General features: G+C 50.8%; 2 protein-coding genes across 4 annotated transcripts in view; one reads left to right on the top strand and one right to left on the bottom strand.

Annotated features, from left to right (window-relative positions):
* Positions 1 to 1,472, top strand: part of LOC119401376 (GTP cyclohydrolase 1) — a 46,601-nt gene extending 45,129 nt beyond the window's left edge. The window contains exon 6 of the mRNA XM_037668113.2: positions 1,332 to 1,472. Within this exon, the coding sequence (XP_037524041.1) occupies positions 1,332 to 1,464 (133 nt within the window). The 3' untranslated portion in view covers positions 1,465 to 1,472. The remainder of the gene's footprint in view (positions 1 to 1,331) is intronic.
* A 65-nt stretch (positions 1,473 to 1,537) lies between these two features.
* LOC119401377 (RNA-binding protein Rsf1) lies at positions 1,538 to 13,417 on the bottom strand. Of its 3 annotated transcripts, none has more exons than XM_037668116.2 (3): positions 13,234 to 13,417; positions 3,068 to 3,615; positions 1,538 to 1,818 (listed from the first exon to the last, which is right to left on the bottom strand). In XM_037668116.2, the coding sequence occupies exons 1-3, from the start codon at positions 13,234 to 13,236 to the stop codon at positions 1,806 to 1,808; spliced, it is 564 nt and encodes a 187-aa protein (XP_037524044.1). In that variant the 5' UTR covers positions 13,237 to 13,417; the 3' UTR covers positions 1,538 to 1,805. The 3 variants fall into 3 exon arrangements, with proteins under 3 accessions (XP_037524044.1, XP_037524043.1, XP_037524042.1); XM_037668115.2 differs by having other exon boundaries at positions 3,101 to 3,615; XM_037668114.1 differs by having other exon boundaries at positions 3,068 to 3,594; positions 13,234 to 13,378.
* Positions 13,418 to 13,660: the final 243 nt, after the last annotated feature.

Below are 13,660 nucleotides of genomic sequence, written 5' to 3'. Positions count from 1 at the left end.
GAATGATGAGAGAGGGACAAAATAACGTCGGGGCGAGTTCTGAGAAAGGCGCTTCGACAAGACGAACTAATTTTGTCTAAGGCTGCGAGGATAATTGGAATGAAAAGTAACGAGTAACGTGAGACCTCACGTTACCGAAAAATAGTAACGAAAGTACGTTACCCGTTACAGTTCCGAAATAGTAACGAGTACGTTACTAAGTTACTGAAAAAAGTAACGCGTTACCGGTAACGCCGTTACTTGTAACGCGTTACCGACAACACTGGAAACCACACATGTAATCTTGTGTATGGAGTAAACTTTCACACAAACTGGACATAAGTACTTCAAACACACGTGTACTCTTGGAATACCTTTTATTGTTTGCATCAAACACCTACACCACTGGGCGGCGCAAAATAGTCTGCGTGGAGGCAGAAAGCTATAATCTAGCACGTTCTTCCACAGTAGTGTCCTAGTTTTGCTCCTATTGCTTGCGCAGCAAGTCTAAACGCGAAGGAAAGAACGCGTTCTTACCGTGCACTCAAGTTCACGCTCTCAGTCGATTGCATTGTTCCACAAAGTTCACTACCTGGCAAGCGCGCTTCCTCGCCATAGGCGTGCGGCAGGAACCCCGGTGCAACCGGAAAACCCCAGCGTGCTCTCGTCCGAACAGCGCAGGCCCGTAGCACCACGGTCTAGTCGAGTACGTGGGCCCTCCCGCACACAATTACACTTAGCGGTGCAAGATTCTAGGTTCTCTACCGGCTGCTTCGCGCCGATAATGCTGACGCTTAGAAGTCACCGTCGTTTGGTCTACCACCCATTACCCATGTGAAGTGTCGATTACTACCTACGACCTACATGAAACTAGTCCTGGTCTCTCACTGCAGCCAATCACGCGTTTACCTCCAAATCACGTTGACATGAACCGTTGAAAGACATCACAAGTACAGTACGTACCCACCAGGGCTCTGACGGAGGCTTTCCCTGATAGCACTTTGACCAGAGTTCCACTGAAGAAAAAATACTACGAAATCGTCATAGAGCTACTAGTCCAGCGTGTTCGCCCAGTTTACGTTTCGTAGCTACGGCTAGACGTGTGCCTCGAAAAAAAAAATTGCAATGTCTTGCAGTCCTCAGACTTTGCTGCAGCGGACATGCCTCGTTCAATGGCATACGTTTACGCAATCATGTTTAGCCCTGCGGTCTCAAAGCCTATGGCACCGCTACTTGCTTACTGCATGATTTGGTCATCCACAGACAGACTACGTCTAGGCTACGTTACTTACCGCACACTGTCACAGCTAAGCCACTTTCCTGATCGTGTCAATTGATTCTTCTGTACGCAGGCACATGTGCATGGTGATGCGTGGCGTGCAGAAGGTGTCCAGCAAGACCATCACGAGCTGCATGCTGGGAGTGTTTCGGGAAGACCCCAAGACTCGCGAGGAATTCCTCAAGCTCGTGCTCGGAGGCCAGTGAAAAGAAAAATGAGACCGAGTCATCGGGTGGCGGGAAGAAGCCCGAGGGTCACCACCCCGAGTGAAGAAAAAAATGTGTTTTTGGCTTTTATTTGTCGTGACGCCGTGTGGCAGGGGGCCCGCCGTACCCATAGACGGGGACCCCCGGCAAAAAAAAAAAAAAATACGAAAGAAATAAAAACGCTGTGTGTGAGAAGAGCACTCGCGTAGTAGTAGCACAAGCACTCTCGCTCTCTCTCTAGGCCGGCCAATTCAGCGACACAGGAAGGAAGGGACGGCCGTGCGAAGTAGTAGAAGTAGCGAGTCGACCCGGGCCGGCCGAGTGTCGACTGCGTCAGCGCCTCAATTGTAGCCGCTGCAGAGTGGAGAGGAGAGAAGGCACCGTTGTGACGCTAGGTCGTGGCGTTGCCGGCGACGCCGGGTTTTAGGGCGAAAACGTCTGATTTTTGTCATGCATACAGGCGACCCCACTTTCCCCATATTTATTTATTTATTTTTTTTTTTGCGAGCAGAGTTCGTTTCACAGCGGGTGGTGGCGCCGCCCCCTAATCTTACACTGAAGACGAGCACTTTTTTATGCTATTTTTAGAGCTAACGGTGCTGCAGTGCTGTAAAAGCTCTACGCAGTCTCACATTAGAAGAACAGCTATGGGCATAGTCCAACGGGCCCGCGAAGCGGCCGAAAGGCTAGGCCTTTTGGGTCCGACCGGGCCGCTTCGGGCACCGAAACTAGCGCGACCTAACGGACCTCTACGTTTTTCCATCCATCCATTACATTTAACCCGACACTAAAAATGAATGATCGCGAGGTTTTACGTGCTGAAAGTGACTGAAGTACGCTAGACTGGTTACTTGAGTGTATACAGAGGGCTCCGAATGAATTCTGACGGCCTGTTGGTGACGCTAACGCGCACAGGCGATCACAATGCGACTGCCGCGGCCGAAGCTCGGGGTGACGGTGGCGAACGAAAACGGTTGCGCTGTGTCAGGTTGTTCCAAGGACAGTCGCTTGACTCCTGGATCCCACGGTTGTCTGGGAAACCACAGATGTGACGCTGGATCGGCTCTATCGCTTGCTTTCGTTGGGCGTTAAGCACGAAGAAAGTTCGTTTGGGCACACGTTGTGGCGCAGTGTCGACATTAGGGCTGAGCGATAAAAAAGCGAGCGAGACACAATGTCGCGTAGTAGAAACACTTCGGTGCTGTTAAGATGGAGGGAGGTGTACAGAGCGTTCGCGGCACAGAGTTCACTTCGGCCAGTGGCGATTGTCGGGGTCACCAGAGACGAATTGGGACGGTTCATCCGCCCTTGTAGAGTTAAACACTGGCGCGTAGAGGCACAAGCCGTCGCGAACGCTCGGGTACAGTCCGCGATGGTGTTACAGACCGTCTATATATGGTGGCGATGGTGTTATAGACCGTGCCTATATAAGCAGGTTATCGTAGCCAGCGCTCGCGAGCCCTCGAGCCGATCCGACCCGCGATCGGGCTTTACGACAGCTAACGGGAAGTATGAGATGGTCGGGCAGTTCATCCGCCCCCTGTTCTAAACTGGCGCGCGCAGCACACACCTCCGCGATCAGATCCCTCCTCGAACAGAATACCTCTGTGCTCCCAAGGGAGATCGGCTACGGTACCGCGGGCTGGAGCCGGTGCCATAGTCCTGGCAGCCATCGTCGCCGGCACCGCCGTAGCGGTCGTCGTGGCCCCACGAGTCGTAGCCGCCGCCGCCGCCCGGGCCGCGCCTGGCACCTCCGCCGCCGTAACCTCCGCCGCCACGGGGTGGGCCCGACCGGTAGCCTCCGCCGCCGCCACCGGGGGACGGCCTCGGGGGTCCTCCGCGGTACCCGCCGCCTCCTCCACCGCCGCCGCCACGCGGTCCTCCGCGGAATCCTCGGGAGCCGCCCCGCTCGCGGGAGTACTCGACCCGGAGTCGCGAGCCGTTGAGGACGACGCCGTTCATGTTGCGGATGGCCTCGTCGGCGTCCCGATCGTCGTCGAACTCGAGGAAGGCGAAGCCCGGCGGGTTCTGGGCCACCCAGACCTGGTTGAGGCGGCCGTACTTGCCGAACTCACGCTCCAGGTCGTCCTTGGCCATGTTGTCGCCCAGGCCTCCAACGAAGATCCGCGTCTGCGGCTTCCGCTCGTAAGACTACAAGTGCAGCGAAGAGAATAGGCACACTCTCTCTATAGACTTAAGCAAGACAACCCCAACACATCTGAACGGCAAACCGGTTTGTATTGCTTGCGTTAGACGACAGACAAAACAGGGTCCTGTGGTTCGTTTCTTGTTTTTTTATGGACATGTACCAACGGGCTCAAACACTAGCGCTTGCCTTAAGCGCTGCCGCTCGAAAATGCATTTAAACCAACTTAGCCCTAACATCCGTCGTGTAACAGGTGGACCGAACGGACAAAATGCCAGAGAAGGCATAAAATATGCACGACTTTCTGCACTTTCGTTAATGAACAGTACGCTTTGCTCAAGAATGTCTGTGGGGTTATGGGTGATGTAGTCAATCCGACACGTACACACGATCTGCACTGCTGACTGTTGTCGCTAAGGGCGCGAGGTCATTTTCACACAGGCGTTCATTAGGCGTCCTTTTCGTTGGCCTCATATTTTTGCACCGCTGAATATGCTTTCGAAATAGCTCCGAATGACCAGCGATTTGAGTGTTATATAAATGTAATCGTAGGAGCATACCTTGGGCGAATCGGTAAAAGAGCTATAAAACTAAAGTTACAAACCCGAATGTATATCCCGTCTCCATGGATGCAATCCCCCCTCCCCAATCATTTTACAGCTACTCAAAAGAGCGGTCGGCCCTGTACGCGGCACCCAACTACTGCAGAGCAAGGTTTCCAAACATGTACGAGCAGCGCATGTTCTTTTAAGCTCACCGTGAACGCGAACATCTTCCGAGTGCAAAAGCGGCAGCATCGCACTTGTAACGGCGCCCATTGACAGAAACACTTTTCGATTGCAGTTACCTTGCGAATGCTGATTTTGCAGCATAACCTTGCGAACTGGGCTCACTACACTCGGTTACAACCTAAGAGTGTGAGCTCTGCCCACACAACCGCGGCGCACCAGCTGCCCTTTACCCATGAGACAGTCGTGCTAGCTGGTTTCCGTTCGAACCATGACTTTTCTTGGCTAGTGTAAACACTACGCATATTAGAAGTTAAAGGTTCATCGTCACTACGTGAAACATTACGTTTGCAGTGATGCTACCGAGGACTTCTGATTTGGAGCAATTTTTGGAGCAGCAAAATTTCCCTTTTGGAGCACTTTGGAGCAGCAAAATTTTCATCTTGGAGCACTTTGGAGCAGATAATTTTGCATCTGGGAGCACTCTGGAGCAGCAAATTTTACATCCTGGAGTGCACTACAGAAGCATATTGCAATAACATTCAAGCACCGGAATATTACTATGGGGCTCTTATGAAGGCTAGAAATATTTCGATTCATTGCAAATCTCATGGAAAAAATCATCTCAGGAGAACTCCATACTTCACTCGCTAATGAAAAAATAAGGGCTCATGCAGTTGAGTGTTCTGAATTAACCTCTTCGGCGATTATTTTCGACACTAGCAAAAGACAGAATACCAGATCAATAAAATTGCGCTTTATGAAATAACACTCTGAATACATCTATGTGGTTATCAGCAGACATTGTAGACAAACGCCGTGATGTACACCAGTGCCTCAATGCCAAAGAGCCACACTGTCCCTAATAAATTCCCCTAAGAAAACTCCTAGGCGAAAGCCAGGTTCTTTTTCTTCTCGATCGACGGGTTGATCTTCCCCCTCCTTCTCTGCAAGCTACCTGCACCTCACCTGGTTTTGCGCTAGCTCCATGATCGGCGCACCGATTACGGAAGCAACGTATAGCGACGATGTCGTGATGGCGTCATCACGTGACATCACGATATATGACGCCATGATGACGTCACAAGTTTTGACGATCTATGACGTGATGATGACGCTATCACATAATTATTTTTGCATCAATCGATTGACGCCGCCGACGGTCAATTTTCGTGTTTGCTAAAGCATCTGATGCTTTCGCATTAATATTGCGTATTGAACGTTAACAACCTGGCCTTACATACCAAACTGTCCTCCACCATGTCACCTCCTTGCCATGCGCGAAACAGCTTCGCTTATCATCCACTTCACAGAGTGAAATGGCTCCTCAACTTTTTTTAAATGGTTATTGTGATAACAATTATATGGACGCTCTCCGCGGATTTTTGGCGTCGCCATTGCCGTAATTTTTTGTATAAAGACCAAATTAATAACATCACCACGCGCATTCTAGCCGCGGGTAAAAGCTCGCGAGCGCTGGCGACGAACGCGGCTGAAGCGGAGATTAAGCTAGCCGGCCGTCTGTCTCCGTCGCACGGACAGCGCATGAGATAACATCTTCCCGCATGCGGGCCTGCCGTCAAATGCTCATCAAACAGAGAGGAAACGCCCCGCCCGTCTTTCGTAAGGAGCATGAAAGGACGCCAAGGGAGCGGGGGGGGGGGGGGGGGGACCGCATCGTTCCAAGGGCGCAGTCGCTTGCGCGCGCGCCATCTCGAGGCATCAGGAGACGGCTCGTAAACTTGCTGTGCTCTCAACGCTTACTTCGTGTTTAGAGAACTCAGAGCAAGAAAACGCTTCAGTTCCTGGAGCGGCCATATTCCCTTAAACCAGTGTTTTGTTGAGTTACGCGAGATCGAATCCAAAAGAGTTAGCTACTAGCCTTACTTCGTTTAACAATACAATTTGTTGGTATCGCATTCATTGCTTCGCCCTTAAGCGAAACTGAGTTTTTTTACCCGTCAGCTATTGACCCCCGAAAGCGAGGGGCGGACGTGTAATATGGGGTAGCCGCTTCACTGTGGGCCGTCAGCGACGGGCCCGCTACTGACAGCTACGTATTTGCGGTTGCTCCGACCGGGATATATGCTTTTATTAATGAGATGACATTTTTAAAAAGAAAGCAAAAAATTCGAATTGGAGCTCTAGCACGTGAGCTCGAAAGGGCAGGGCCTTTTAGGGGGTATTTACCGCAGAGTGATTAAACTCGGACGTGCTGGTATGAGCAATTACGAAAAAGCTCTTCCGAATGAAGATCCATGGATAAAGTACGGTATACCTGAGGAAAAGTGTGAACGCGTTTCCACCGTTCGCGTGCTCTTCCATAAACGCGAAGGAAGGGAAATTCGATATTCTTCCATATATATACTGCTAGCGATCCCAGATTTCATTCCGCGATGTCCGGAAACAGAAGATGACAGACACTTTAGCAGCACACATGTAGTTATTACTGAACATTGCTTTCCTTACGTGCCGTGCGACGCTTGAAACGAGCTATCAGCAGCGTTTCTAGAACAGACGACGTCCGCCGATGAATCGCCGTCGCACTTTCTCGCTACCGAGAGGCCTAGACGTCACGAGCCTCTGCGGAGAGCGCGTTTTGCTGTCGAGCCGACTTGCAGAACAGAAGCTGCGTCGGCACCGTGCATGGCATCGTGGCTTATTCGGGACGCACGCGCGTCCCGAATTCAGCGGAATAATTCTTGGTCCATGGTTGCGACTTTGGCAGCCCCAAGATCAAGCTGCACATGTTCTGACGCGCCGGTCGTGCGATTGCTGGTGATAGACGCCCCCAAACCCGAGACTTCGGCGCAGTTTGGCGCAATTTTCGTCGATATTATCAGGATGGCGCAGTAAATACAATTTGGCGCACTTTGGCGCTGTTGGCGCAGGAGTGGAATCACTGCGTTTGGCCGGGGCAGCGATGCCAGAATCCCTGACGAAATTTACCAGGACGTTCAGGTTTCCGGCCTAAAAACCAGCGACACAAATGTGTGTCAGTATGGGGAAAGGCAACTATGAAACCACGGTCGGTCTGGAGGCCCGAGCTCGCTCCTTCCTACGACAGGTTTCTCAATCGCAGGAAGGGAGCGAGCGCGCGCCTCCAGACCGGCCGTGGTGGAACACTCCAGCCATGCTTGAAGTCACGAAAATGAGCTATACTCCCGGGCAACTTTTTTTTCTTTTTGCCATGGAAAGGCTTTCTTTCGAACAATTAGGCCTCGGTAGCCTTCCACTATTCGCATAAGGCATCTCGAAGTACATAGAAACTGACTGTGGCGCAGTACCAACACCATTTATACACTGCACACAACTCTTGCAATGTCACGTTGTCCCGTCTTTTAGTACTGATCTGTTACGACCAGATTCTTTTTCGAAAAAAAAAAAAAAAAACCTTCGCTAAGACCCGACGAGACAGCGTCCAAAATGTGACGTCGCTGGTGCGGGATTTTCAAAGGCGTCGACTTCAAAGGCGTCGACACCCCTCCGCGCATCCCTGCATCTTTACTGGCTTTCTTGGTATTGTTAGAGGATGCTATCAGCCTTTTTCAAGGTGCCACGGCACATGCGCCCATCCCTTAGCGGAATGTCGCAAAACGCCCCTTGGGGTGCTATTCTGGACACTTTCAAATTCCGCCAGACTCAATTTACGTAACGGCGGTATTTTAAGCCCATCACGGAGGCCGTAGCAGCCCTTTGTCCAGAATAGCACCCCTGATCTCGGAGGCTTTCGTGCTGGCGTTCCCGGTTGTCCCAAGAAAACGGGGATTTCAAGCAAGGCGGACGTGCCGGCCGCGATGTCCTGGATTACTCCTCGTACCTCTCGCTGATCGGCGCCCCGTGACGGTCGCCTCGCCCGCTATGCCGTGCGCCGCTCATCGTCGGGGCCTTCGCCGCTTCGTCGATGTTGTGCATCGTGCCTCTGGCTGTGTTTCGTGGTCCCGTCCCTGAACTTCCGTGATCGTCTCCCACATCTTTCCTATCCTCTTTTCTCTTCATTGGATGGATGGCTCTATCACTTTTCTCTCTATTTTCCTATTTTTCTTTTATTCCCTCCTTACCCCCCACCCCTACAAGGCACTGCGCTGTGTCGCCTATAGGCAGACAGAAATTAGGTGCCTTTTTCCTTTCCTTAATAACCACAGAAGGGCAGCAAAGGGAAATGAAAAAGGCGGATTGACATTTCGCAAAAATCTTAAGTTGGCTTTCCTGCAAAAATTTTTTTCCAACCGAGCGAAACTCCTTCGCGGAATGCTTTTCACGCTAAGCGCGTTCACCCCTCCACATTCCAGCGAAGTAAGCTCCCCGGTGCAAGTAACACCCCTGTCACGCGGCAAATCTAATGTAATTTACAGCAACCGTCATACGTTTGTAATGTCATTTGTTAGCTGCCACACGGGCAAACTCCATTCTGTGAAAGCAAGATTTCCTGTCGAATGAGGTCACGAAACACATTCGCATTCGATTTCAGACCTAATGCGTAGTATCGACGCCAGGGACCTTTTAGGGAGGTGGCTGCTTGTATAAGGAACTTCCGTAATTCGTAGATATCTTATTATTTACCAGATTAACTGATTGCTGGTTTGATGACGTAATAGCACGCACGAAAGTTTCTTAAAGAAAGCCTCGCTCAACTACAGCGACTGGACGCCGGCTATGTTTCATTTGTATCTGTTGTCGTTGCCCGTGTCGCGGTTGCTGATCGCCCGATTGTACGTTTTTGGTGATCAAGGTGGCGACTACACGAAATAGCTGCCGCTGTTTCATTTCTGCAGCCGAAATGTCCCTCGTGCTCCCACGCTTGTTCACTGTACCCACGCTAGTCGTACCGTCGGCCATGTTGGTTTTCGATTGCCTCTTGGCTTGACTTCGTATGTGTCGTGCAGCTGTGGCAAGTTGTGTAAAACGGCTGCGTTTATATTCTTGGAGCAGCTTTTTAGCGACAAAAAATTATTTCACGGCTCAGGAGGGCTAAGGTCATGGACATCATTTTGCAAAGTGTCAATTTACAGCCCGTATTTTTCTGTTTCATGTCCCCTTCCTTCACATGTGACACCTGTGTGCCAGCGGGAACAGATCCTCGCGAAAGCTTATCCGGCTGATTATATAGAGACCCACGTGCGGCTGCTTGTTTTTACTCCGGGAGCGTTGTGCGAGATTAGAAGAGGCACAAAGGGGGGGGATGGCCGATAACACGAGCCAGTGTTGCGACGTCAGCCTACTTCGGTTATCTGACAAATGGTTGGGGGGCGACAACCAGGCCGACACCGCTGTCGCACTCAATGAAGCCATAGCGCTGAAAACACAGGGACCATCTTCATAATCCGCAAGTGCGCTGTACATTCGCCCAACTAATGGCGGCACCTGTCGCGCTTCAAGTGGAAAGGAGGTCCTAATTGCACGTGCTGGGGTTCGTCTGTTATGCTTGTTTACATAAAGCGAGCTGAGTTACGTTTCCCGCGTCATAGCGCAAGCTAGCGCTTGAACACTGTTTGCAGAAGTGACTAGCCGCCACTAGTTTCGCAAACTCCATCGAAGTGAGACTAGCTTTACGATTATGAAAATGATCGATTATTGGGATTTTACGTCCCCAAACCACGACATGATCCCTAGGGACGCCGTAGTGGAGGGCTCCGGAAAATTCTACCACTTCGGGTTCTTTAACGTGCACCTAAATCTAAGTACACGGGCCTCGAGCATTTTCGCATCAATCGAAATGCGGCCGGGATTCGATTACGGGTCAGCAGTCGAGCACCGTAACCACTAGACCACCGTGGCGGGATAGGACGTGCGCTACTAACAACTGTTTTTTGCACTACTACTGTTTGCAGCGCTATGGCTTCACTGAATGTACCGAACCAACTAGTCAAAAACTGCTAATGCGCATTGTCGCCAACGGAGCGAAAATAGACATCACTGAGAACCACAGCACAAACGCGCGCTTGGCATTGTGTGTTTTGCCTGTTTACCGCAAACCAGCTCAAAGCACCCCCGGCAAACACGCTATTTTAAACCGACGACACGAGCTACGTTGCAAAGAATGTTCCGCGAGCGGGAAAGAATTTTCCAAGGGGGGCGTCCGACCTCGGAAAGAAACAACGTTTGCACGGCGATGTCTTCAGCTACGGGAACGTTTTTTTTTTTTTTTTCCTTAAATGCGCGCGTAGGAGGGTTGGTATGTGCGATGGCCGCTGCAACTTGTCCCGCAGTAAAATGCAAAGATAATCGGGCTTCAAACAAGCAGGTGAGACCCAGAACACAGCAAGTATTCCTCTACTCAAACAAACAAAACAATAGAAGTTGAACCCACGAGACGCTTGACGGTAGTAGCAAAGAAATGATCCGCTGAAATTCAACAACAGGTGTCACCTGGACCGATATGCAAAAAAAAAAAAGACGGCTTTCCTTCGAAGTGTTCACAGATTGCTTTTCTCGCTCGTCGGCTCCTACTTCCAGTGAAGGCATGCGAACACCACAAACGATTTTCAAAAGTTACTTTGGGATTGTCTCGCCTCATTGTTGCCTCTAAGCCTAAGCATGAGAAGCCTGTCGTTTATGGGGGGGGGGGGGGGGAACTTTCACTGGAACTGGGGCGATGAAAGCACAAGGAGAGAGAAAGAAAAAAATAGAGCCTTTAATTTCTGCAAATCGTCCATTGACACTGCGAGAACGTTACTGCGCATGCGCGAGCAAATGTACTTTCCAACCAAGTAGCCTCGACTACAGGCTACCACAACAAATTCCCATCCAGCACTGAACAGTCTTTTCCTTTCACCCTTTTTCTCAGTACGTCATAGAAACTTGCTCCGAGGTCCGACATTCAAGCAGTAATTAACAGCTCGCACAATATTTACAGCGCATGCGTGAGCAGGTATGTTTTCCACAGGAACATACCTCGACCACAGATTAGCAGACCAACTATGTTTTTCCATTCACCATTAATCCCAGTCTTTCTTGGTTTCTCCCGGGAAACTTGCAATGAGGCGTGACATTCCTGCAGCGTGTTTTGCGAAGCCTTTGTGGTGCTTGCTCATCTTTACCGGAATGTGGAACGTGCTTAGAATGAGATAAGCGTTCTGTGAACAAGAGTTCTCGTTTGCAAAACGTTCTTGCAGGAAAGCAAACTTTTGCAAAGTGTAATTATATTAATCTGACTCTCCTTACGCAAACCTCGCAAAGGATAGTTTACTACCACGCAGTAAGCCTAAAGCTCTAGTGACAGCCATTCAACTGCGCACCCATACAACGAAACAAACGCGCTTGCCCAAAGGTATATGGTTACGATGTCCTGTATATCATGCACATCTTAAGCTGGGGCCGTAAGGTGGCGTCAGGTGCGGCTACAGGTGTTTTTTATAGTATGTGAAGCTTATACGAAAAAGTTAAGGAAATTCAAGAACTCGGCCATAAACAATAAGGTGACTTTCAGCCTTTACTACCACTAATGCGGCAAAGCAAACAAAGACGTTAAAAAAAAAGAGGGGGCGGTGACTTTTTAGGATTGCGTGCACCAAAGTGAAAGATTTAAGAGCAAACACCACACAACACCTACACAGGGCAATCAATTGAGATTAATGGAGCATATCTGATTGCATCGCCAATGCACGCAATTATATGGATTATATGGAATGATCTTCGAAATGATAGATTTTATGCAGGTTTATTGCGATAGTTTAGTGAAATAACTTGGTAAATGGTTGGGCAATAAGTGAACAGCCTGTCAAAGCTCCACGAAGCAGGAAAACAATATTGCCGACCGCCTCAAAGCTACGAGGTCACCTCAAAACACGAGGCGAAGCAGCGGTAGCAAAGAAAAAACGTGTTGTTCAAATTCTACAACAGGTGGCTACTTGATTTAAACGTCTGCCTTGCTTCTTTTGTTCCCATTTCTCTCGAGCACAACCGAATTCCACAAAATGCCGCGATTGCGGTACGGTCAGACGATGCATTCTTTTGTATTTGAGACAGCTGCGGATGTTTGCGCAGAAGGATACACACACAAAGCGCTTTGCAGGTTTGACGTATCGCCTACGTAGGAGGCTAACAAACCGCAGTGCGCACTACGCGAACGCTAGCGGCGTGGCAAAGGCCAAAGTACGCGCTACGTACTACAAACTTTACACAGACTTCCGAACCGCAAAATGCTAGGCCACGATCGCCGCTCCCTCCGGGTCGGTGACAAAGAAAAACACGAGGCATCTATACGCCGGGCCAGCTACAGCGCCACTGTGCATAGAACAAAGTGCAGCCGCGTGTTAAGACGATTACTACGTGTAACGGTGTTACCGGTGTCACTAGATACATTTTATTTGATTTTTTTTTTTAGTTTGCGGCGGGCGCGGGAGCGGCGGTATTCGTGTGGGTCGCCGCTTTCCCGCCATTACAACGCTGCGAGGGGACAGCCACAGTGCAAAATTAGCGAGCAAAACAATACCGTCAATGCCGCGCCGCCGCATTTAGATAAGCTATGGGCCCAGGGATAACTTTGGAAGGCCTCAGCACAGATTGGGCGCTGCTCGAAGGATAAACAAGTGAACCACACACAAAACGAGGTGGATCCCCACTTTTCTTGTCTTTTACGCGAGCGCCAGTTACAGAAAGAGCGCCAGTGCACAAACAAACTGGAAAAACGCCGGCGCGTTTGACACGACGCCGGCCAAAATAGCGCGTCGCGCCGACACAATGCTGGCGGCGTGAGTTGATAGTCCTAAGGAGGCGGCCAACGACGCAGCAAGCCGCCGGCGCGGGAAAGAAGAAAAAAATGCCGGGGCGGGTGGTTGAACGCGATGCGGGCGGCTGCTACGTTTCAGACGGCATTGTTCTTCACACACGTTACACGGCGGCATACAATATTCTACGGGAATAGCTGCAAGGAATGGAAGTTCGTACACATACCATGACTGTGTCGGGGACGGCGTCCGATGCGAAGCAATCAATACGAAGCCGGCACAGCGGTAAACAGCGCCCCGCGTTGCTCGGTCGATAGTGGCGGCGGTGGCGGGGCGAGAGACGAGCGCAGAGGCGAGGGAGGGGAGGAGGACGCGCCTGCGGGGTTCACAATTCCTTCGGCAGGGCTCAGCGCAGGAAGAAGAAAGCCAGTCATGGGTGGAGAGGAGGAAGAGGCTTGTGACGGCCGGAGGCGTTGGCCGCCTCCGGATGGCGACGGATTCCTACGGCACCGCCGCAGAACTTGGGCGGCGCGCGCGTAGGCAACGACGCGCGCGTGCATGCTTGTTTTATGCTTGTTTTGAAGCGCGCGCTGCGCAGTTGGCTGCGTTCAGTGCGGACTTGGCCTTAGTTAAAACGAACTCATTCTTCTCTA

Source organism: Rhipicephalus sanguineus, chromosome 8, assembly GCF_013339695.2.
Source record: "Rhipicephalus sanguineus isolate Rsan-2018 chromosome 8, BIME_Rsan_1.4, whole genome shotgun sequence".
Lineage (NCBI taxonomy): Eukaryota > Metazoa > Arthropoda > Arachnida > Ixodida > Ixodidae > Rhipicephalus > Rhipicephalus sanguineus.
This window is presented reverse-complemented; position numbering and strand designations above follow the sequence as displayed.